We start from the raw sequence: 23915 nt of genomic DNA, 5'->3' as shown, positions 1-23915 counted from the left end.
TGACAGAGCAAGACTCCATCTCAAAACAAAACAAACAAAAACAGATTTCAGCAAATCCTGTCCCCACTACCTACTCAGCATGTAAGTATCAACCCCAAGCCAATCCACTCTGGTACACGCACCGTTATCTCCAGCTACGTGGTCCCTGAACTTGTCTTGCCCCATCCACTCTTGCAAGTCTCCAGTCCCTTCTCCAAAAGCAGCCAGGTTGATCTTTCACACGTCACACTGTAACATCTTGCTGGTTAACACCCTTGAATGGTTTTCCATTTCACTGAGAATAAACTTCAAACTCCTTCCCACTACCTTCAAGGCCCTTACTTCTTCTGGCCCCTGCATTATCATTACATAGCTCTCATCGACTGCTATCCCTCCCTTGGTTCACTCAGTTTCAGACACACTAACCTCAGGGCCTTCGCATTTAGCCATTTTCTCTGACTGTGTGCCCTTCCTGGACCTTTGCCAGGCTTTCCCTTACTTCTTTCAGAACCCATCCAAAATCACACCTTCAGACTTGCCTTCACTGGGCAGCATGCCTATATTACTGCCACACTCTCCACCTCCACCAACCTCCGCCCCCTTGCCACTTTCTAATCTCTTATATTTATTTTTGTTTCTTCTGACAAAGATTCTCTTCTTTGGCCAAGGCTCTAGTCAGGCTCCTGTGAGTCTTCTGCCTGACTAGGCCTAACCCCTTGGGCTTCCCTTTCTGTCCGTGTCGAATCCAGTTTGTGCAAAGAATGCTCCACTCTTGGTGTCTTAGTCCATTTTTTTGTTGCTATAACAGAATACCAAAGACTGGGTAATTTCTAAAGGAAGGAAAGTTATTTTTTTGCAGTTCTGGAGTCTGGAGAGCCCAAAGTCAAGGGGTTGCATCTGGTGAGGGCTTTCTTAAACTGCATGGTGAGAGAGCAAGAGCATGTGAGCCAGCTCAGATCACTCTTCCTCTTCTTATAAAGCCATCAGTCCCATCACAGGGACCCTACCCTGATGATTTTATCTAATGCTGATTACCCCCGCAAGGCTCCCCCTCCAAATACCATCAACATATGAATTTGAGGATTGAGTTTCCAACGTATGGAATTTGGGGGACACATTCAAACCCTAGCTTGGTATCTGACCACCCTCAATATCTTAGCACCCTATCCTGCTTTCAGCAATCATCCTGTTAGGTCAGTTTAGCAAGAAACTTCTTATCCTTGATGTTTCTCTTAGTAATTTTCCATCCACTAACTCTCATCCTGCTCTTTGGTCATAAATCCCTACTATTTCTTGTTGGAGTCAGAGTTAAGTCCAATTCCCCCTCTTCACTGCAAGGTCTGGTCGTAGTGGTCTCTCTAACTATCACCATGGGCTCTCTTACATAAAGTCTGCCTTACCATCTTTAACTAGTTTCACGAGCCAATTTTCCTTTGACGCTTTTCAGCATTTATTTGTCTATTGTTTGTTGGACCCACCAAGCACTGTTATGTACCATGACTGCAGACGCTTGTCCCTCATTTTACCTTAACCACTTGCCACACAGGAGACATTTATTAAATGTTTGTTGAATGAGTGATTAGCACTCGTCACAACTGTAACTCTTTGAAGACTAGGATCCTATCCATTTTGTTCTTGACAAAATACCGCCTAAGCCATGAACAAGTCTTTGATAAGTGCAAAGCGATTTAGAGGAAGGAGGGGTGACTAAACTGACTGAAGAAGCTAAGGGAAGCCTCATAGATACAATTACATTGAAACTGAAACTGAAACTGAAAGGGAGGAAAACTACAAAGATCAAGAAGGGAAGAACTGGTCAGCCAAGATGGCTTCTATCACTGGCCGCCACACTTAATATGGCGACCAGGTAAAGTTCCTGGAGAAAATCACGCGAGAGTTGCATCACGGCGGCTGTCCGCGAATTAAGCCGGGGGTGTGGAGCAGCCAAGATGGAGCCGGTAGCCGGCAGTCCGGGCCCACTGATCGTGAACAACAAGCAGCCCCAGCCTCCGCCACCTCCGCCGCCGGCAAGCGCACAGCCTCCACCTGGGGGACCGCGGGTCGGCGCGGGCCTCCTGCCCGGGGGCAAAGCCCGCGAGTTTAACCGCAACCAGCGCAAAGACTCGGAGGTCAGGAGCTTCGGGGGGCGAGGCTCGCACCGGCTGGGGGGCGCCGGGGGTCACGGGCACCGGGCCGCTCTAGGGGCCAGGCTGGGCTTTCCGAAGGGCTCGGTAGAGCCCGGCCGGGAACTGTCACTATACAGCGAAAGGAGCAGGAAGCGAGGTTGGCGGCTCCTGGGGTCGGAGGCATGAAGCCCGGGTCCCCGCTCGAGCTCCGCCGCTCGGGAGAGCGTCCCTGAGCCGGCGACCGCGGGTTTGCTCCCCTGGGCCCCGGCTGTGGGCGTGGCCTCGAGGCCCCTGCCACTGGGGAAGCCGCCTTCGCCCCAACTCGCGGGTGGGAATCTGGGGGTCTGCATGCACTCCAGGGCGCTGGGCGGCCCCAACCTCTAATCATCTCGGGCCTTTGCCCCTGGCACGGGGGCGCCGGCTCCTGGGTAGTGCCGCGCGCAGAGGACAGCGCGTGTGCGCAGGGAAGGCACCAGCAAGGATCTAGGAGGCACTTAGGGCCAGACCGAGCTAATTATCACGGAGAGTATTTCGCGGCCGGAGGTCCTGAGAGTAGGAGGGGGAAACATGCCTTGTTTTTCTGACCTGAGCCGGATCAGGCCATGGGTTGACAGTGCCTCTGGTGGGTATTTTGCCCAGTGCGCCTGATACCGAACTGTTGAGAGAAATAGACATTTTAAAGCATGCATTAGGACCCAGCATTCCTTCCTCTCTCGCTAGTGAGCCGTTCCTGCCGTTCTGGAGATGACATAGTCTGGAGCCGACTAGTAACCTCACCCCAAGTTAAAGAATTCCTCCCACTGCCTTCCTCTGCAGAATTCATGAATGAAGAATACACATGTCGGGGCATTTTAGGGCTTCTTAATCAGCACGTTCCCAGAGCACTTACTATGCCATCTCCTATGTTAATCAGCCCCCAAGCGAATCAGCCAAGTTAAGAGAGGGAATTCCTCATTGTCCAAGCATAATGTACTCATTCATACCAAAGAGCCACGATACTATCTTTAGACTTGTGAAATCAGTTCCTCACAAGCTTTTGCTTTTGTTAGCAAGCCTAAACCTCTGATAAAACATGTCAACAATTGGCAACCCCGAAGTAGAAGTAATTTGAGCTTAGAGTGAATAATTTGAAAAAACAAAGAAACTGACCTTTAAGGAGCCCTTGCATGCTAGGATGATGGACATCAGTGGTAACTACTCAGTTTTTCAAGTATGGAGGATTACTAAAGTGGAGGGGAGTGAACTACCTTCATCATGAGAGGAGTTATCATTTTGAAAAACGGTTTAAATTTTCCTAAGTAGCTGTGAATGGTCAAATAAATACCCTTTGATGAATTTTAATTTCTCTTATTAACCCTTTAATTTCCACATAGAGGCCGGGTGTGGTAGCTCACGCCTGTAATCCCAGCACTTTGGGACTCCCGGGTGGGTGGGTGGGGACGGGACGGATCACGAGGTCAGGAGATCTAGACCATCCTGGCTAACACGGTGAAACCCATCTCTACTAAAAATACAAAAAATTAGCGGGACGTGGTGGCACGGGCCTGTAGTCTCAACTACTTGGGAGGCTGAGTCAGGCCAATCACTTGAACCTGGAAGACGGAGGTTGCAATGAGCCAAGAGAGATCATGCCAGTGCACTCCAGCCTGGGCAACAGAGCGAGACTCCACCTCCAAATACATACATACATACATTTCCAAATAGACTCATTACATGAAAGACCAGTCAAATGGACACATTTAAGCAGAGACCTGTCTAAATCCATTTCTTTTTTTTTCTTTTTTCTTTTTTTTTTTTTAAAAGATGGGGTTTCACCATGATGGCCAGGCTGGTCTTGAACTGCTGACCTCAGGTCATCCACCCACCTCGGCCTCCCAAAGTGCTAGGATTACAGGCGTGAGCCACTGCACCCGGCTACATCCATTTCTTTGAAGAGACTGATGCTGTGATCTTCCGTTAGTCATAGCTGAAATCTGTAGTTGGGAGCTTGATCAGTGAATGCCTGGAGGACAGGGGGGCTGACATTTGATGAGAGCCCACTGTGTACTACATAATTTTGATGAGTCCTTAAAAATCTTCAAGGTAGGTTTTCATAATTGCCATTCAGTGAATGAAGAAACTGAAGTTCAGTAACTTGCGTGAGTGTACACTGTGTTGTCTCTGAACACAGTGTGGAGTTCTCGTTTGTGGCAATGGTTTTTTGTTTTTGTTTTTGAGACAGAGTCTCCCTCTGTTGCCCAGGCTGGAGTGCTATGGCTCGATCTCTGCTCACTACAACCTCCACCTCCTAGGCTCAAGATATTCTCCTGCCTTAGTCTCCCCAGTAGCTGGGATTACAGGTGTGCACCACCATGCCTAGCTGATTTTTGTATTTATATTAGAGACTGAGTTTTACCATGTTGTCCAAGCTGGTTTTGAACTCCTGACCTCAAATGATTCCCCCACCTTGGCCTCCCAAAGTGCTGGGATTACAGGCGTGAGCCACTGCGCCTGGCTGTTTCTGGGTATGTTATGTCATTTTGTGACTGGTCTTTGTTTTCCCATATAGATTGTAATTAAACCTAAGGACTTTACCTATTTTTTTTTCTTACTTCTGTCTTCCCAGTACAAGTCTTCCAAGATGGTATGTTCTCAGTAATCACCTATTTCCAGCAGGAAAAAGATTGTCTTTGTCACATATTCTCTTATGTTGGGAGGGGCTGCTGCCTTCTTTGTCAGTTCTCACTGAAATTTGAGACAAGGGCGGGAGAGCTGAGAGTTTCAATACTTACTTTGTCCTGTGCTATTGACAGCCCACTAGCCAGAAAGAAGTAAGACTTCTGGAATCTTAGCATCACATGGAAGGCCCATTCACTGCACAAAACACGTAGAAACCTTGTATTTATTTATTTAACAAATATTTCGGTATAGACCATTCATTCATTCACTTATTCAGGCCAGGTACTATGCTGGACCTTGTGAAATCATTGGTAAGTTAAATGAATGATGTTCTTGTTCTCAAGGAACCTGCAGTCTTGTGGAAAGGCAGACACCAAACACATCCACATTATCACTATAACATTCTCAAACACATTATCATTATAATGATAAGTTATGATAAGCGCTCTGGAGGAAAAGTATAGGATACTCTTAGAGGTTTTAGGAAACAAAATGTGAAGAAAACATCACAAAAGTGGAGGCCGTGGTATCCTGTAACACAACAGTGTCTCGAAGCATGTGTTTCTTTCTTTGAAAGAATGATCTTATTCCTAAAGCTCTCTCTTCTCAGCAGGGCTATTCGGAGTCGCCAGACCTGGAGTTTGAGTATGCTGACACAGACAAGTGGGCTGCAGAGCTTTCAGGTAAGGCAGGGACCTTTGTGTTATTTGGGGGTGGGTTTTTCCTCATTGGTCTTTAAGAAAATTAAGAATGAGTATCACTTAGGACTTCATTTCTTTCCGTAGTTAGTTCTGTTAACGATATATATATAAAACACGTTAGTTATTTGATTCAAGCCTTGTGTATCTTATAACTTTTTGTTGTCCTTTACTTTTATGAAGCTGGCTAGAGCCCAGTCCCATTGTGAGACAGTGATATTCCTTGGCTGTCCAATGTGACCCTGACAGTGGTCTTTCCTCCAGCAATGGGTCATGAGGGATGCCTGCATCTGTGCCCATCTGCTGCTGCCACTGCCACTCTCATGTAACACGAGGTCGGTGTGAGCTGCTTCTCTGAGCCTCTAATAATACAGGTCCTGCTCAAGAGGTAGCAGCCACTTGAGAGATGCATCCCAGGTGGCCGCCAGCCCTGGCATGGCATGGTGGGATGGGTGCACATCAGACTGGAAGTGTGCGGATGGCATTCTGGCACTCTGGTTCTCTCTGTTGTGCACATTAGAGCACTAAGATCCCTTTCATAATTAGAGAGCTTAGTCCAGGAGTCACTGTGACTCGGGGACAGAGTTGAGAGTGGAAGCAAACGCCTTGCCTTCTCTGCACATGTGAGACCTGGGATGCAATGCAGACACGGAACCAGTGGTGACGAGACTTTGTTCCAACAGAGCTTTACAGCTACACGGAAGGGCCAGAATTCCTGATGAATCGAAAATGCTTTGAGGAGGACTTCCGGATCCATGGTGAGATGATTTCCCCCACTTCTTGCTTCCTTTGCCCTGCATGACAAGAGCTGCAGGGTTTCTTTTAGGTATCTGAATGACCTGTGTCATCCTGGAACAGCCTGAGAAACCTGCTTGAACCCTGATGGTTCAAAGCAAGATACATGTAGAGTGGGCTTCTGCACTTCGGTGGAGGCTTTTCAGAATGTGCATATGGGGAGAAAAAAATAATTCATGTGATTAAAATTGGACCAAAAATACCAGCGTTTCAATTTGGAAATCAAATTCATAGAGCAGTAGTATGATCTTACCACTTACATAGGGGGGAACTTGTCTTTCTGGTCCTATGGCAGTTCTAAATTTGGTGAGTTAACATGGGTCCATGCCATTGTGAGGATTGTTCTAGGCTCAGGTGTAACTGGTTTCTTGCCCTGCAGTGACAGACAAGAAGTGGACTGAGCTGGACACCAACCAGCACCGGACCCATGCCATGAGGCTTCTGGATGGCTTGGAAGTCACTGCCAGGGAGAAGAGACTCAAGGTGGCTCGAGCAATTCTCTACGTTGCTCAAGGTATTGAGTGGACTTCCACAGGCTCCCCTGGCACCTCTACCAGTGAGATTGCCCACTCAGATACAGGGAGGGGCTCAGTGAGCTGAACCCTGTGTTGCAGGCACGTTTGGGGAGTGCAGCTCGGAGGCAGAGGTGCAGTCCTGGATGCGCTACAACATCTTTCTCCTCCTGGAGGTGGGCACGTTCAATGCTTTGGTGGAGCTTCTGAACATGGAAATAGAGTGAGCAATTTTTAGGGACTGAGTAGGGAAGGGGAGGCTAGGGTGGGAAGGGGGACAGAGCTTGCAGAGTTGACTGGCTTTTAGAAGGTTAAATGGGCCACATGGGGCAGAAGGTCTGGTCCTAGGCTCTGTTCTGGCCACCCAGGTTGAATAACAGAGTTGCTTACTTACACCTTGAAGACTGATGGGGACTAATGACAGGTTGCTATAGCTCCCCGATGCCAGAGTTTTTACACCAGACAGTGCAGGTCCTGGCCAGGCCTGGGGTGCTCCTCAGGAGACTCCTCACTTTGAGCTCCTTTTGAAGACCCTGCAGACTCTGCTGTGTGTGTCCTGCAGTTTCCCCCTTGGCAGGAGGCCAGGCATAAGACTGACACATGGGCTTAACCAGTGCCTGGCCTTGCCTGTGTCACCTTTGTCCTTTGTCCAGTGGACAGGTCAGCTGCTGCTCATCTAACAATAACACTGTCAATGATAATAGCTAAGACCACTCATTGAGTGCCTGTGTGTCCCGGGCATTGTTCTCAGGACATTACATGTATTAATTCATGCTATGGATATAGATACTATTATCATCCCCCCCCCCCGTTTTTTTTTGTTTTTTTTTTGAGATAAGAGTCTCGCTCTGTTGCCCCAGCTGGAGTGCAGTGGTGTGATCTCAGCTCACTGCAATCTCTGCCTCCTGTGTTGAAGTGATTCTCCTGCCTCAGCCTCCCGAGTAGCTGGGATTACAGGCATCAGCCACCACGCCCGGCTGATTTTTGTGTTTTCAGTAGAGATGGGGTTTCACTATGTTGGCCAGGCTGATCTCGAACTCCTGACCTCAGATGATCCACCTGCCTTGGCCTCGAAAAGTGCTGGGATTACAGGTGTGAGCCACTGCGCCCAGCTGTGGCCTGGGTTCTTAACCACTGTATCCTGTGGCCTCTTGTGCAGTCCAAGCATGTGTCACAGCATTTTGTTTCCCCATTGGTCAGTACTTGTCAGGGACTTCACTGACCCTCCTTCTTGGAGGAAGATGCTGACTCAAAATCTCCTGCAGCAACAGTGCCGCCTGCAGCAGTGCTGTGAGGAAGCCTGCCATCTCCCTGGCTGACAGCACAGACCTCAGGTGAGGCAAGCAGCAAGCCTGGGCTCCCAAGCGTTAGTCAGAGATGAGATCAGAGCAGGGCGTGGGAGGCTGTCTTTTGGTGTCCTTGGTGTGTGTGCATCTGTACACGCTCATCTGCAGGTGTGATGGGCTCGGTGTGAATGATTAGTAGGAACTGCTGAGGGCTTGTCTTAGGTGGGGCTCTGGGTTGAGACTCCCAAAGGCAATACAGGGTCAAGTGACTTATTAGAGCCACAGCTAAGTGTGGGCCTCCTCCTCACACTTGTACGAGGACCCGGGTATGGGGTGTTTTATATTTGGATGAAACACATGATGATGTTCCCTGGGCTCCTGCCTTCTTGTGTACACAGCTTGATCCTCATCTTCACTGGATTAGACCCAACAACTTCCTAATGTTTTATGGCTGCCCAGGAGTTCAAGCAACTGCTAAACAACAAGATGACCCTTCAGTTTTTGAGGGTTGAAATCTGGCTGTTTTGTGAATTTGGAGTTTGTAGTGTTCCCTCCTGGCTGTTAGGATCCCTGGGCGTCACCTCCCAGCTCCTGCTTTCCACTTTCTCGTCATAAACCCTGTTTTTGTTCTCACTGTGACCCTATTCTACTTTAACTCCATAGCTCACTACCACCTCTGTGGTATTTTTCTTTTTAGGAAGCTTAGGGCGGTAAATGCTTTTGGCCGTTCTTGTTCATGTTCATTTATTCATCACCATTTATTAATATCAAGCCCCTGCTTTGAATAAGCACTTTGTTAGACACTAGGGTGCTCCCTTGACTCCTGATCCTACTCCATCGTGAGCTGTCTCTTGTCCTCAGGGTCCTGCTCAACATCATGTACCTGATAGTGGAGACTGTTCACCAGGAGTGTGAGGGCGACAAGGCTGAGTGGAGGACCATGCGACAGACCTTCAGAGCCGAGCTGGGTAGGACCCTGGGGATCCTCTCTAGAGGCCCTGCCTGGAAGCTGAGGCAGAAGGCTTTGGGAGGGTCCTGATAACCTTTGTGTCACCTCCAGGCTCCCCGCTGTACAACAATGAGCCATTTGCCATCATGCTGTTTGGGATGGTGACCAAATTTTGCAGTGGTCACGCCCCTCACTTCCCCATGAAGAAAGTTCTCTTGCTGCTCTGGAAGACAGTACTGGTGAGCACCTCCTTGGAGGAGAACTCAGGTGGTAGGGGATGGGCAGTAGGAAGACTGTTCCTTGAATATCCTTTTGAATACTGAATTATGTGATTGGAAAACTGCTTTGGTAAGAAATATATATATATTTTAAAAGCTGCTAAAAGGAGATGACAAAGAAGTGCCACTTTTGTTCCATTGTAGCCAACGAGGACATAGGCCTTGAGTCCGAATAGACTGTACGCTCCTGACCCCTGAAAGCTGTTTTCTCAGTCGTAGACAGCTCTCCCCCAGACAAGTTGCCTCTCAGCTCTGAACGTGGCGTTTGTAAAGGGAATTGAGGCAAAGTTAAAGCTGGTGTAATTGGGGCCCTGATTAGATGTCATTTGAAGGGGCAAGAGTGAGCCCTGAGCCAGCCTTCATTTTCTTCAGGGTATGCTGTCAGCCTGATTCTATGTCTAGGTAGGGAGGGACTGGCTGCCAGGGTGGGCCGGCCAGCACACCAGGCTTGGAGTGTTGTTAGCAACCAGGCCATCCCAGGAGCCTTTCCCAGGAGGAGTGGCATGGGGAGACGGTGGTGAGTTGGGACTGCTGCTACACTGGGGCTCATCCTTCCTTCTTTCAGAACGGGTTGACCCTGGAGCCAGTAAGTGTAGGATTTCTTAAGAGTCATTGACACATTTTATCTTGGCCACATATCCTGTTCTTCACAAAGCCTTGCTGAGGCCACAGAGGAAAGCTGAATTACTCAGAAACAGTAAAACTAAGCAGGCTAAAATTGCTGCGTGGTTCTGGGGTTTCTGCTTCTTGGGAGATGTTTAGATGAAGCTTTTTTTTTTCCTTTCAAATTTGAACAACCAACTATATTTCCAATTTAACTTTGAAAGACTTGCATGTACAACTCGTGAAACATGAGTCTTACCAACTTTTCTAGGAACTCGAAGGGTTAGGCTGTTTGCCTTTTTTAAAATTGAAGAGTAATGTCATAGGTGCAGAGTTGAGTGTGTCTGTATGAGAGTCAGTAATTCTGCATCTCTACTCGTTCCTTGTTTCTTTCTCTCCTTTCCCTTGATGATGTCACTGAATTCTTGCAAATGGCTTTAGTCCCTTGGTCAGAGGTTGCCTGGGTCTCTGTAAAGACATGGGTCATGACGTCATGGCTGCTTCTGAGCCTGACACAATGGTCAGGGACCAGCCCTGTGGACATGTTGACCCTGGCTCTGCTCCCGTCTATGATGCAGTGCACGCTGGGTGGCTTTGAGGAGCTGCAGAGCATGAAGGCTGAGAAGCGCAGCCTCCTGGGTCTTCCCCCACTTCCTGAGGACAGCATCAAAGTGATTCGCAACATGAGGGCCGCCTCTCCACCAGCATCTGCTTCAGACTTGATTGAGCAGCAGCAGAAACGAGGCCGCCGAGAGCACAAGGTGAGGGCGACAGAGGTCCCTGTGACTCCTGAGGGTCCTCAAGGTGCACGCTTGCAGCAGTGCAGTCCTTGGAGGAGCAGGGCTGCTGGAAATGAGCTCTGAGTAGCCAGTCAGAATCATGCCTCCATGGCAAGGACACTTTGTCCCCTGCTCTGGTCTAGTTTATGATGTGTGCTTAGCACGTGGTGCTTTTGAGGGACTGGAGGAAGAAGTAGTTGATTGTTTGGGCCCAGTCTTGACTCTGCCTCTGGTTGTTCCACTGTTCTTAGCTCTACCCGACACACCTCTGCTGTATCTCCTTCGGCCTCACTTCCCTGGTCTGCGTCCTCAGTTGGCTCTTGTCTCATCTCTCTTCCCTGGTTTCAGGCTCTGATAAAGCAGGACAACCTAGATGCCTTCAACGAGCGGGATCCCTACAAGGCTGATGATTCTCGAGAGGAGGAAGAGGAGAATGATGATGACAACAGTCTGGAGGGGGAGACGTTCCCCCTGGAACGGGATGAAGTGATGCCTCCCCCACTACAGCACCCGCAGACTGACAGGCTGACCTGCCCCAAAGGGCTACCGTGGGCTCCCAAGGTCAGGTGAGTCTCAGATCTCCGGAGCACTCTTGGCTCCTGAAGCTAGAGCCCTCACACCCTCAGGTCTGCCACCTGGCCTCCGTCACCATGTATGGTCCTCTGAGGGCAGGCTGACCCTGGCTCTGAGATGAGGCTCTTTTAAAGCGCCCTGTGCTGGCCTGAGGGTCTCAGGGAGGCTGGCCTTGCTGGTCTCTCACAACATGGCCCCCATGTGGTTACTGAGTCAGTAATTTGAGTTAGCTCTTGGTTATTTAGGCATGCTAGTGAAAGGGAATAGGAAACAAATAAAAACAAGAGCATTTAAGCAAACATGCCCCCATCCACCCTGGGGTTGTATATGATTTTTAACAGAACAGTGATAGATTAAGGAAGTGTTTCTTTAGAGCCATAATGAAAATGTTTGAGATATATGTGGGTAAATTGATGGATGGGAAGGTACCTGGAGATACATAAATGGTGTCTGTTTGATAGGCAACAACTTAAGAAATAAAATAGATGAATGTGTGAGAGGATATAGAAATCACTTTCCTCAACCAGGTAAAGCCTCAGTTTTCAGTGATCTGTGAAGGGAATGTAAAACAGATCATCAGAAAATGCAGGGTATGCTGATTGTTTGGGATAGGAAAATGTGACCTGTCTGAAAAATTGGTGGCCTGTAGCTTTGTTTAAAAATTTAAATATTTAAGAAAGTCTCCTGACAAACTTGTTCATACTGTCCGAATAAAGTATGTGTTTAAGTTTGATGTATCCCCTTAATTTTATGAATAAACCAATTAACATATAATATATTTTCAGGTTATTGATCCAGTAAAATTATAAGAAACATTAAAATACTGTGAAAATTTCCGTTTTTTCCCCTTTTTTCAAGCAGAAAAACAATTGTAGGAGACTTTTCTTGTCCTGGCTTCACACTTTCTGGATGTTCTACGTTTTTGTTAACTGTAACACTTTGAAATAGCTTTTGTTAAAAACCTTTTCTCTCTCTTGTTTTGGGGGCATGGCAGAGAGAAAGACATTGAGATGTTCCTTGAGTCCAGCCGCAGCAAATTTATAGGTTACACTCTAGGCAGGTGAGTAGAAGCTGAGTTGCTTTTGCTGTGAGCTCTCCTGGCCTTTGGTATTTGGGGTCCCAGGTGAATTGATGTCAAGGCTCATCACAAGGCCTTCTTTATTCTCCAGTGACACGAACACAGTGGTGGGGCTGCCCAGGCCAATCCACGAAAGCATCAAGACTCTGAAACAGGTGAGTGGCTTTGAGTGAGCTTTTGGCCTCATTGGGTCCCAAATGAGTAAAGTGAAACCAGCCTGTAGGGAGAAGCTTTTAAGACTGTTGTCTGCTTGAAGGAACCTGGGGTAGAGGCAGGGGTAGACTTCGAAATAACCTTACAAACAATCTTTTATAAGTTTTGCTAGTTTTATTAAAAGTTTTACTTGTTTAAGCTGAGCTTTCATTTGGTACTGACTGGAAAGTCTTTAAAGATTATATTCCCTGACCACTGGGTGCCAAGATATATGCCTGTAGTCCCAGCTACTCAAGAGGCTGATGCAGGAGATCAGCCTCTTGACTGAGCACAGGAGATCAAGGCTACAGTGAGCTATGATCACGCCCCTGCACTCTAGCATAGGCTACAGAATGAGACCCCTGACTCTTAAAAAAAAAAAGGATTATATTATTTGACAGTTATTGGAATTCTTTTTTTTTTTTTTTCCCCCCAACAGTCTCGCTCTTGTTGCCTAGGCTGGAGTGCAATGGCGTGATCTTGGCTCACTGCAACCTCTGCCTCCCAGGTTCGAGTGATTCTTCCGCATCAGCCTCCTGAGTAGCTGGGATTACAGACATGCACTACCACACCTAGCTAATTTTGTATTTTTAGTAGAGACGGGATTTCTCCATGTTGGTCAGGCTGGTTTCGAACTCCCAACCTCAGGTGACTTGCCCGCCTTGGCCTCCCAAAGTCCTGGGATTATAGGTGTGAGCCACCATGCCCAGCCTTGGCAGTTGCTGGACTTCTAAGGAGCCCAGTAAATAGCTCTCCTTTTCCTTGCTCACATTCTCAGGCAGTTGAAATAGAGGAGTAGGCAGATGGAGATTGCAATGCCAACTTTATAGCTCGTAGAGCCGTGGAGAATGAAGCCTAATAAAGCAGTAGCATCCTAATACATTGTTCCAGAATTAGGCAGAGTTACCTACCAGTTCCAGGCAATGCAGAGAGACCCTGCTAAGCCTGGTAGAGGAGGAGAAGAGAGCACAGGCCTTCAGCAGGCAGATAGGTTCTAAAGGGGAAGGAGAAGGATGGGGACAAGGGTGCTCTGTGTCCCCTCCCATAGTCTCCAATCAGAAGAGAGGAGCGAGTGTCTGGATGGGGCAGAGAGAGACCAGGGGTGTTGGGCACACTCCTGTCTCTCCACATGGGAGAGAACATTAAGAGTGGGGAAGAGGCGTCCCACCTAACGGCTTTCTGGAGTGAAACTATTTATATGTTTTCGAAATATATTTTTGGAATTTGTAGTACTAAGTGGTCTCTGTGCATCTGGGCTTTTTGAGTACTTGATTTTGCTTTTAGTTTTTCTCCTGTCACTGTAGCTATCTGAAAGCCCCTTTGCCTCCTTTAATTTACTTTTTTCTTATCTACTGTGGGCTTCTTAACCCTGTTGCAAGAGGTAGGTGCCCACTTAGAAAAACACTTTGGGGCCGGGCATGCTGGCTCACTCCTGTAATCCCAGCACTGTGAGAGGCCGAGGTGGGTGGATCACCTGAGGTCAGGAGTTCAAGACCAGCTTGTCCAACATAGCAAAACCCCGTCTCTACTAAAAATACAAACATTAGCTGGGCATGGTGGTGCATGCCTGTAGTACCAGCTACTCGGGAGGCTGAGGCAGGAGACTCACTTCAACGTGGGAGGCGGAGATTGCAGTGAGCCAAGATCACACCACTGCACTCCAGCCTGGGCGACAGAGGCAGACTTCATCTCAAAAAAGAAAAATATTTGAGTTTGGGATTTTAGTTAGGGATTTTGGTGGTGACTCAATCCCTTTTCAGAAGACTGTGTTTGAAGACACATGTGTGGGGTTTTTGCTAGAGTGCAGGGAGTTTGGCCAGAGAATGTTTTCCCCAGCCCCTCTTTTCACTTCTCTCCCTCCAGCACAAGTACACATCAATTGCAGAGGTCCAGGCGCAGATGGAGGAGGAGTATCTCCGCTCCCCTCTCTCAGGGGTAAGTTGGGGGTCCTCTTCAGTCCCCAGGATCCCCAGCTCTTCCCAGGCATTGTGCTGGGATTAGACCACAAAGCTGCCCCAGTCCCTCCCCTCAAAGAGCTCCCAGTCTACCTCCCAGTGCAGAGGGTGACATGTGTCTAGTGCAGGGTTAAGAATACAGACTGAGCCAGGACCCTGCCTCTGACCCCTGGCTCCACCACTTTATGGATGGCAATTTAGGCAAGTTCCTGGGTCTCCCTATGCTTTATTTCCTTGTCTGTAAAATAGGAATACTAAGACCATCATAGGGTTATAAGGATGAACTGAGTTATTACAAGTAAAATGCTTGACACATTGTGTGTGTTCAGGGTTTGCTATTTTCATTAATACCATGATGTACATCACTGTTTACAGGTTCTCCTCCAGCCAGCTAGCAAGCTGGCTCAGGAGATTGTATTCTGGGCTGGGGTTTTACGCTTGCATCCATTATGTTAAAAGGGAGAAGAAGAAGTTGAGCAAGTCCCTGCAGAAACCCTCTACCAAGGCTTGCTCCCCAGCTTGCCTCAGTATATGGTGAGTGGCGCCTGCCGTGGGACCCTCCCACTACACTAGCCTTAGAGTGGGCCCTGCCCTCTTCCTTCCACCTTGGGACCAGCAGGAGGACTGCTCAGGGCTTAATTTTGGCCCTGGGCTCTCAGACCTGTGTCTGAAGGGTCTGCTCTTCCCAGATTGCCCTCCTGAAGATCCTGTTGGCTGCAGCACCCACCTCAAAAGCCAAAACAGACTCAATCAACATCCTAGCAGATGTCTTGCCTGAGGAGATGCCGTGAGTATTGTTCTGTGAATGGAGCAGGGGGTGCAGCAGATCGATGGGGAAGGGCAAACATTTTCATTTTGTTAGGTTGGTTGTTGTTGGCCCAGCTTCTCTGCAGGTTAAATGTAGGTATTTTTGACTCAAAAAAAAGGAAACTACTATATCAAAGAGTTTCCCTGGTTGGGAAGATGGCTTGGTCTAGTTGGCCTGGATTCTAGTGTAGATTCTGCCACTGAGCGAACTCCTGAGTGAATTGGGGAAAGTCATTTCCTCCTCTATAAAATGAATGGGGCCACACTGGACATTCCCCAAAGCACCCCTCTCCAGCTGTGTGATAGGGACACCCAGGATGAGGAGGGTTAGTTCGTCCAGCAACAGCTGAACTGGCACCAGGTCTAAAGCCTTCCCTTTCTGCCAGTGATCAGGCCTGCAGAATGCTAGCAAGTGTCTCAGGGCAACAGAGTGAGATTCTTCAGAGTTCTTTTCCCCTGGGTCCTGTACTCCTCTCTTTCATGTGAGAGTACAATTGAGATCATGTTCTACTTTGAGGAGGACCTGAGCCCTGACCTGCTCTCCTACCTGCTAGAGCCACCCAGCCCCTAGTTGTGGCCCTGGAGTGTGGCCAGTGATGGCCAGGTGAGGGAGGAGGCAGGGATTGGCTAACACCAGAGGGAGGATCGCAGGAACACTAGGCCACATGTGATGATGGTTCTAGAGAAAAAAGGAAAAAAGATTCTAGAGTCAAATACTATATATCTGATTCATTGATTTCTCTTACAAAGAGGAATTCCTCTTATAAAGATATGCGATGAGAAGTCCTGAATTAAGAAACCGATGTGACTCAGTGCTTCCTAAATTTATCTGACTCCAAAACCCTTCTTTTCCATGGCATGAAACTTGTCAATATTCAGGTATTCCACAGAACACAGTTGGGGGAACTCAGGTTAATATGGCAGCAGAAGCTTAGGGGAGATGTTGGAAAGGAGAAGAAGTTCATTTTTGGAGGAAAGGCGGAGAAACAGACTAAGAATGTATTTGAGGGCATCACGGAGAAGGAATAAATTGTGCCAGGCTACATTGCTTGGGAGGTGGGTGGGGAGCTCTGGGCTGACCTCTGAGATGTCCATGGTGTGAGTGGGGAGGTGGGAGTCTTTGCCCAGGGAGGCTCTGGAGTCCATCTTTGCTGTGGGCACCTGGAAAGGAGGTACCAAACGTACTGGCGGCTTACCCAGGCAATTATGTTTCTAGCACCACAGTGTTGCAGAGCATGAAGCTGGGGGTGGACGTGAACCGCCACAAAGAGGTCATTGTCAAGGCCATTTCTGCTGTCCTGCTGCTGCTGCTCAAGCACTTTAAGTTGAACCATGTCTACCAGGTACCCGAAGGGCTTTCCCTCCTGTCCTGTGGGCTGGGGCCTCAGACACTGCTGCCCCTCCAGCCCACAAGAACAGGGGCCTTGGCCTTTGACCCCGTTTGAACTCTGCATGAGTGTTCCAAGACATGGCCCTCCAACCAAGGCCTTTGATCCCTGGAAGAAAGAGGGCAAGGTCCCAAGGGGTACACTATTTTTTTTTCTGTTGGCTTCAGTTTGAATACATGGCCCAGCACCTGGTGTTTGCCAACTGCATTCCTTTGATCCTAAAGTTCTTCAATCAAAACATCATGTCCTACATCACCGCCAAGAACAGGTGATGAGGACCAGGGTCCATGAAGGGGCGGGTATGGTCAGACAGCAGAGTTCCCAGCTGCTATTTCCCCCTCTGTCCATTCAGCTGACATTTTTCCGGAATCTACGAGCCAGCTCTGTGCTAGGCATCAGGACACAAAGATTAATGAGACATGGCCCCTGCCTGTGGAGAGCCCAGTGTGTCCATTCTGAGTCTGGCTAGTCCTGCCCCAGGTGACTTGGTCGTTGCCTGGGCAGGAGGGTTTCATCCTGGGATCTAGTACTTTCTTGTCCCTTCTGTACTGTTTTTTTTTGTTTTGTTTTGTTTTTTTTTTTTTTTTTTTTGAGGAGACCATGGGCTGCTTGCTGTCTCTAAGGATCTCTGCCATGTGCCCTGTAATGCTGTGCCTGCTGACTCAGCCCCTGCTGTTGGCCTGGTGCCAGCTGTACTTGACATTACTTGCTCATCGGTGTGATATACCATAGGGCGCCAGCCAGTCCTGTCTCCAGAAAGGCTTGACATAAATTAATTGCCCTGAGTGATCTCCTCCGCCCCACATTCATTGCTATGGGGAAAGATTTGAGGGTCTCTGCCCCTTACAAGATCAACAAGCTGGTCTCTGGCTACAGGGGTGCCTTACAAGTTCTCTTGTAGCAGATATTTCCTCATCTTATAGCTGGGGGAACTGGGAAGGACAGTGGGACAGACCAGGTAGATTGCTACTTCTGCTCCAACAAGTGAGGGAGGAAAGCTGGGAACGGGCTCGGGCACGGCTGCTCCGCCAGGCCCTGGGCCTTTGCTCATGGTGGGCACCTGGGTCCTCTCCCCTCTGCAGCATTTCTGTCCTGGACTACCCTCACTGCGTGGTGCATGAGCTGCCAGAGCTGACTGCAGAGAGTCTGGTGAGTGGCTGGGCTCTCCTCAGCGGTTCCTTTGGCACCAGGGTCAGTGGGTAGAGAGCCTGCCTCCCCAACGCCACAGGAATAGAGGTGTTTCCCACAGGTGAGGTCACTGTAGAGTGCCCAGCTTTGAAAGCACTGTAAGTGTACAGAAGGGCCAGGAGGAGGGCCCTTGCAGAGCCGAGAGATTCGGATTTAGGGATTAGTTAGGGAGTGTGGTCTTCAGGGGCTGCTGATCCAGAGCTCACTGTAGAGTGCTTCTCTCCCTGAACACTGGACTCATCAGTAGGAGCTCTGGGGCAGCCTGAGGCCACAGCTCCCGGTATCATGGTTCATGTTTCCTGCAGGAAAAGTCTAGGGAGCTTCCCTCTTGCCCTAGTCCCCTGCCAACTTCTGGGATGGAGTCCCTGGGCTGCTCTGAAAGCAGGGGGTTCCTGGAAGAGGCCTGGAGGCCCAGCTATCCTGCGATCACTTGTGAGGGACTTTTAGAAACTGCTGCAAACACTGCAGCCATGAGGGCTGATTGTTCCTGGATTTTCCCTGCAGGAAGCAGGTGACAGTAACCAGTTTTGCTGGAGGAACCTCTTTTCTTGTATCAATCTGCTTCGGATCTTGAACAAACTGACAAAGTGGAAGCATTCAAGGACAATGGTGAGTCAGTGCAGTCAGCAGTCTTGGAACTTGGAGCTCAAAGAAGAGTGTTGCATTTCACGCTGGGAGCAGGGAGTCCCCAGGGCAAAGCTTGCTGTGCCTTTTCCCTTAACTTTGCTGTAGCCATATCCTTGCATTTTAAGGGCTAATGCCCAGTTCTTGATGAGATGAACTGGAAGCTGGAAGAGGCTCAGCCATACACTGAAACACATTTACACTTACAGAAGAGCTTTTTGCAGGTCGTCTTAATCTTGATGGGTAACATAACCAGGGTTGTGAGAATCCTCTTTGACTCTGGGTCTGGATGCCTTTGGGGTAAGGAGGTCCTTAATCCTCTGATACTATGTGTCTGTGTACACAGGAATGTTTCTGAAAAGAACTCATAGCTTGCTTCGATTCCACAGTGACCCATAGTTACGGTGATTAACCATCCTGGTTAGCCTGGAACTCTACTGGTTTTAGCATTTAAATTCCTATGTATCAGGAAACCCTTCAGTCCAAGGGGAGCTGGGATGGTTTGTCACCCTGCCCATACCTTCCAGAGGGTTAAGCAGCAGTGTGACCTGGGCGTATGCATTTATTTCTGTCCTCAACTTGGGCTGCTTTCTTACTTCCCTTCCTAGATGCTGGTGGTGTTCAAGTCAGCCCCCATCTTGAAGCGGGCCCTCAAGGTGAAACAAGCCATGATGCAACTCTATGTGCTGAAGTTGCTCAAGGTGCAGACTAAATACTTGGGGCGGCAGTGGCGAAAGAGCAACATGAAGACCATGTCTGCCATCTACCAGAAGGTGCGGCATCGGCTGAACGATGACTGGGCATACGGCAATGGTGAGGCTCTGCACTCAGCCAGATTGCGGTGGAGGTGTGTCGGCAAGGGTGACATCTTTCACTCCCTGCCCATGGTGCTTCTCTGCCCTGAGCTTCCCAGCAAGGAACAGGAAGGAGCCCAGCTCCTGCTTTTGCAGCATCAGGATAGGCACTAGGCAGGACTTTGGGAAGCTACCCAGGCTTGGCATCTCTCATCATGCCCCATCTCTCCCTGTCCCTCCAAGTCATTCATTTTCTAGAAATTCTTAAAAGGCTTTGTCCCCTCTTTTCACCCCCATTTTGGCCACTTAAACTCTTACAGTTCCTGACTGGCGTCCCTGCCTCCGGTTCCTTCCCCTCCATCAGTGCCTCCGATTTCCCTAGTGATTCTTTTTTTACTTTAATTTTTTATTTTAAAGATAGGGTCTCGCTCTGTTGCCCAGCCTGGAGTGTGATCTCAGCTCACCACAACCTCTGCCTCCTGGGCTAAAGTGATCCTTCTGCCTTAGCATCCCAAGTAGCTGGGACCACAGGCACTTGCCACTATGCCCAGCTGATTGTATCTTTTTCGTAGAGACAGGGTTTCGCCATGTTGCTCAGGGTGGACTTTTTTTTTTTTTTTTTTTTTTTTTTTTTTTTTTAAAGATAGAGATTCTATTGCCCAGGCTGGAGTCAGTGGCACGATCTCAGCTCACTGCAACCTCCACCAACCAAGTTTAAGCGATTCTCCCACCTCAGCCTTTCAAGTAGCAGGGACTACAACTGAACGCCACCTCGTCCAGCTAACTTTTGGGTTTGTTGTGGAGACGGGGTTTTACCATGTTGGCCAGGCTGGTCTCAAGTTCCTGGCCTCAAGTGATCCACCCGCCTCGGCCTCCCAAAGTGCTGAGATTACAGGCATGAGCCGCTGTGCCTTCTCAGGGTGGTCTTGAACTCCTGGGTTCAAGGGATCCATCAGCCTTGGCCTCCCAAAGGGTTGGGATTATAGGCATGAGCCACTGCACCGAGCCCCCTAGTGAATCTTTTCAACGTACACATCCTGTGCGATTACTGCCCCGAGTAAAATCCTTCATTAGCTTCCTATTTCCCTTAGAATTAGAATCAAATTCTTAGGCAGGGCATGTGAGGCTCACTTGTCCTTTTTCATTCTCCTCCTCTGCACTCCGACCCAGCTTCCTTTTCAACCTTGTTCCCTGCTGTCAGCCCAGCCTCCATCATACCCAGGACTCCAGGCACAAGAAGTGCTTGGTCCTGGCACATGAGCCATGTGGCTCCCACTGCTAGGCTCTGCAGGTACTCTCCTGTCCGCAGTGTCTCCCCTGCCCACCTGGCCTGCTCCGTGTGTGTGTCGTTGTGTTCTTGTGTTCCTGGAATAGAGCACCATGGCTAAATGACTGTGTCTGTACTCCCAATGCCCTGTGAATGTGTGCAGGCCCATGGTGGCACGCAGTACCTGGTCGGGGAGTTGGGAGAGAATGAGCAAATGAGAGTATCTCCAGGCTCCTGCCTCTGACCCCAGAGAGCATCAGGGAGAATGCCACTTAGACAGAAATGTCTTGTACACATGGCTCTCCTTCTCTGGGTCTACATGATCTGTATAGTATAAGACTCTTTCTCAGTACCTCTGGCTTTTCTGCTTGTCCTTGACTCTCCTTTGGATCTAGGAAGGAATTCCTGTCATCTTTCTGAGGATGAACTTGGAGGTGTCCTGCTCCTAGTTGACACTCAACATTCCTAGCCAGGCCCCTGAGCTGCAGTGAATTCACGGGGAGCTGCTACAGGGCTTGACTCCTAACTGTGTTCTTCCTGCTTTGTCTCAGATCTTGATGCCCGGCCTTGGGACTTCCAGGCAGAGGAGTGTGCCCTCCGTGCCAACATTGAACGCTTCAATGCCCGGCGCTATGACCGGGCCCACAGCAACCCTGACTTCCTGCCAGTGGACAACTGCCTGCAGAGTGTCCTGGGCCAACGGGTGGACCTCCCTGAGGACTTTCAGATGAACTATGACTTGTGGTTAGAAAGGGAGGTCTTCTCCAAGCCCATTTCCTGGGAAGAGCTGCTGCAGTGAGGCTGTTGGTTAGGGGACTGAAACCGAAAGAAAGGATGATCTCAAGGTACTTGCAGTACTGTCCTAGTTCATTGCTGCAGTGCTCCCATTCCCCTCCAGGTGGCAGCACAGCCCCTCTGTGTCCTCCACAGTCTGTCCTGGGCTTTGGTGAGCCCAGCTTGACCTCCTGTTAGTTCCCAGGGTCCTGCTCCGAAGCAGTCATCTCTGCCTGGGATCCATTCTTCCTTTACTTCCTCCACCCTCCTCTCTTGGACATGGTTGGCTTTGGCTCTTTTCACAATCAGCCCAAGGCTGGGAAAGCTGGAATGGGATGGGAACCCCTCTGCAGTGCATCTGAATTTCAGGGGTCAAGCTGATGCCTCCTGAGACACACAAATCCTTGCTTTGGCAGCTTGCAAAGGAGGAGGGTTTAGGATTAGGGCCAGGGCCAGAAAGTCAGTGTCTTGGTTGTGTTCTGGAGTGGGGTGGGGGGTTTCTGATGTCATTCCAGCCTCCTGCTACGTTATATCCAGAAGTAATTGCAGAGGCTCCTGCAGCTGCCTCAGCACTTTGATTTTGGACAGGGATGAGATAGGAAGAGAAGCTTCCCTTAACCAGAGGGGCCATTTTTCCTTTCGGCTTTCGAGGGCTTGTAAATATCTATATATAATTCCGTGTGTATTCTCCTGTGTCATGTTGGGGTTTTTAATGTGTTTGTGTATTCTGTTTACATTAAAAAGAAGAAAAATAATTCCCCTTGGCGTGTCTGCAGGAAATACGGCCTCTTCGTATCTCCTCCGGGTCTAGAAAGTGTCTTTTTTCCTCCAGTATTGCTGGTCACCGCTTGTCTTTGCCAAGCTCCCCGCCACTCCCATCCGGGGGGAGGAGAAAGGGGAATTGGCATCTATCCAGTGTAAGTTAACTCCACAGTAATCTGGGATTGCTCTCGCCCAACTCCAGAGCACCAGGTTACTCTATTGATGGATTGTCCTGCACCCCTGGGTTTGCTGGAATTTCAGGAGGAGCCCCAGGTTTCTCTGGATCACATCCCTGAGCTGGCCTCAGCCAAACCAGTGTCAGTGCTAGGGAGGGAGGGGCTAGGTCAAAGCAAGGGGATCAGTTGCTGTAGGCCCTCCCTGGGGCAGGTGGTTGGGACTGAGTGGAAACTTAAGTGCTGGAGCCTAGGAAGCAGACCATCAGGAGTCGGGGGCATGGGAGGAAACAGAGTTGGAGGGCCAAGGACCCCACTGTGGGCGAGAGAAAAGCAAGGAAAATCTTTGTAGTAGGTGTCAGTGGACAGACACCTGGAGCCGACACTCTGGTCTCTAGACTCCTGCTTGTGTCTGCCTCAGAAGATATTACTGTTTCGATGCTGGTGAAAGGACTGTTGCCTTTTTAGAATTCCTGGAAGCTCTTAATTTTACCTGTAGGCAGTTGTTTTATGGGTTCTTAAATCTCCAAGGGGTCTTGACTTGTAAAGGAAACAGTGTTCTGGGGAGAATCTCCCTTTTGTTGGGTCTTGTGTTCAGTGCCTGCCTGGCAGGGGACCTGCTGAGCCTCAGGACAGGCATTTTGATGTGCCAGCATGGTTAGGGACAGCAGGGGTGAAAGGAAGCAGTGGACTCCTGGTGCTCACAGTCTGTGAGATGGGAAGTCCCTGTGACTGATGGGCCCTTTGTCCTAAAGTAACTTGCACAGGACAAGGGAACTGACACAATTTATGTGCATGATGGATTTCTGGCCATTTCTTGCAAGGACTGATGGGAAATATGTATCCTTGAGATGTCAGTTTGGGAGAGATGGATTTGCACATTCTTACTTTCCCCATGAAGCCTGAGTCACTGAGCCTGCGTCTTCAGAGGCCTGTCTCTCCTCTGACCTGCAAAAGAGAATGCAGGACTGTCAAAGCTGCAAGGGCCATAAAGCCTGGGCAGGTGAATCCCTTCAGCTAGTGGCCCAGGAGCCAACCTGGGGAGAAGAAGGGGCTTCTCGCAGCCACAGAGTCTGTTAGTGGCAGGTGGCCATTTGAACTCAGATCTTTGTACAGAAATGTCTTTTGGAGCCACCTCATTTTTGTGGCTTTTAAAATCTCATCTGGGTCATGAAATGGGCAGAATATATGAAGACCCTTTGTGAATGATTGAGTTACATAGAAGGTTGTTTATTGCTAAGTAGGCTCAGGGTCCACTGCTCTTTCAATCCACAGAGGGACAGATTAACCTGAGGTAGTATCACTCTAAGGATGGGAGCTGTCCCTTGTTAATCATAAGAGTTACTACCTATGGGGTGCCAAGCAGGTACCAGGCACAATATTCGATGCTTCTTGAAGGCTTATTTTCTACACAACCAGCAAATACTGAGTACTTACTGTGTGCCAGCCAGCGTTCTAACCACTTGATGTATCATATCTTACATATTCCTTGTAATATCCTGAAAGATACATGCCATTTTAATGCCTGTTTTGCACAGGAGAAAACTGTGGCACAGAAAGGGTAAAGAACTTGCCCAAGGTCATATAAAGGCTAGAGCCAGGATTCAAACCCGGGCCTCTGTCTCGGCATACGTGTGTTTTCCACTCCCTCGCACTCTGCTAAATTCATCGTCATAC

General features: G+C 49.0%; 1 protein-coding gene across 3 annotated transcripts; it reads left to right on the top strand.

Annotated features, from left to right (window-relative positions):
* The first annotated feature begins 981 nt into the window (after nucleotides 1-981).
* STRIP1 (striatin interacting protein 1) lies at nucleotides 982-22058 on the top strand. Of its 3 annotated transcripts, none has more exons than XM_074381285.1 (21): nucleotides 1003-2108; nucleotides 5374-5446; nucleotides 6145-6219; nucleotides 6636-6770; nucleotides 6871-6991; nucleotides 8034-8102; nucleotides 8916-9022; nucleotides 9115-9242; nucleotides 10463-10645; nucleotides 11012-11229; nucleotides 12231-12296; nucleotides 12406-12469; nucleotides 14370-14441; nucleotides 14921-14995; nucleotides 15151-15248; nucleotides 16485-16611; nucleotides 16824-16924; nucleotides 17739-17805; nucleotides 18349-18453; nucleotides 19077-19281; nucleotides 21081-22058. In XM_074381285.1, exons 1-21 carry the CDS (start codon nucleotides 1929-1931, stop codon nucleotides 21326-21328), a joined length of 2517 nt encoding a protein of 838 aa, XP_074237386.1. In that variant the 5' UTR covers nucleotides 1003-1928; the 3' UTR covers nucleotides 21329-22058. The 3 variants fall into 3 exon arrangements, with proteins under 3 accessions (XP_074237387.1, XP_074237386.1, XP_039316813.1); XM_039460879.2 differs by having other exon boundaries at nucleotides 1006-2108; nucleotides 5377-5446; XM_074381286.1 differs by lacking the exon at nucleotides 8034-8102 and having other exon boundaries at nucleotides 982-2108.
* The last annotated feature ends 1857 nt before the right edge of the window (nucleotides 22059-23915 follow it).

This window comes from Saimiri boliviensis, chromosome 11, assembly GCF_048565385.1.
Source record: "Saimiri boliviensis isolate mSaiBol1 chromosome 11, mSaiBol1.pri, whole genome shotgun sequence".
Taxonomy (NCBI): Eukaryota; Metazoa; Chordata; class Mammalia; order Primates; family Cebidae; genus Saimiri; species Saimiri boliviensis.
This window is presented reverse-complemented; position numbering and strand designations above follow the sequence as displayed.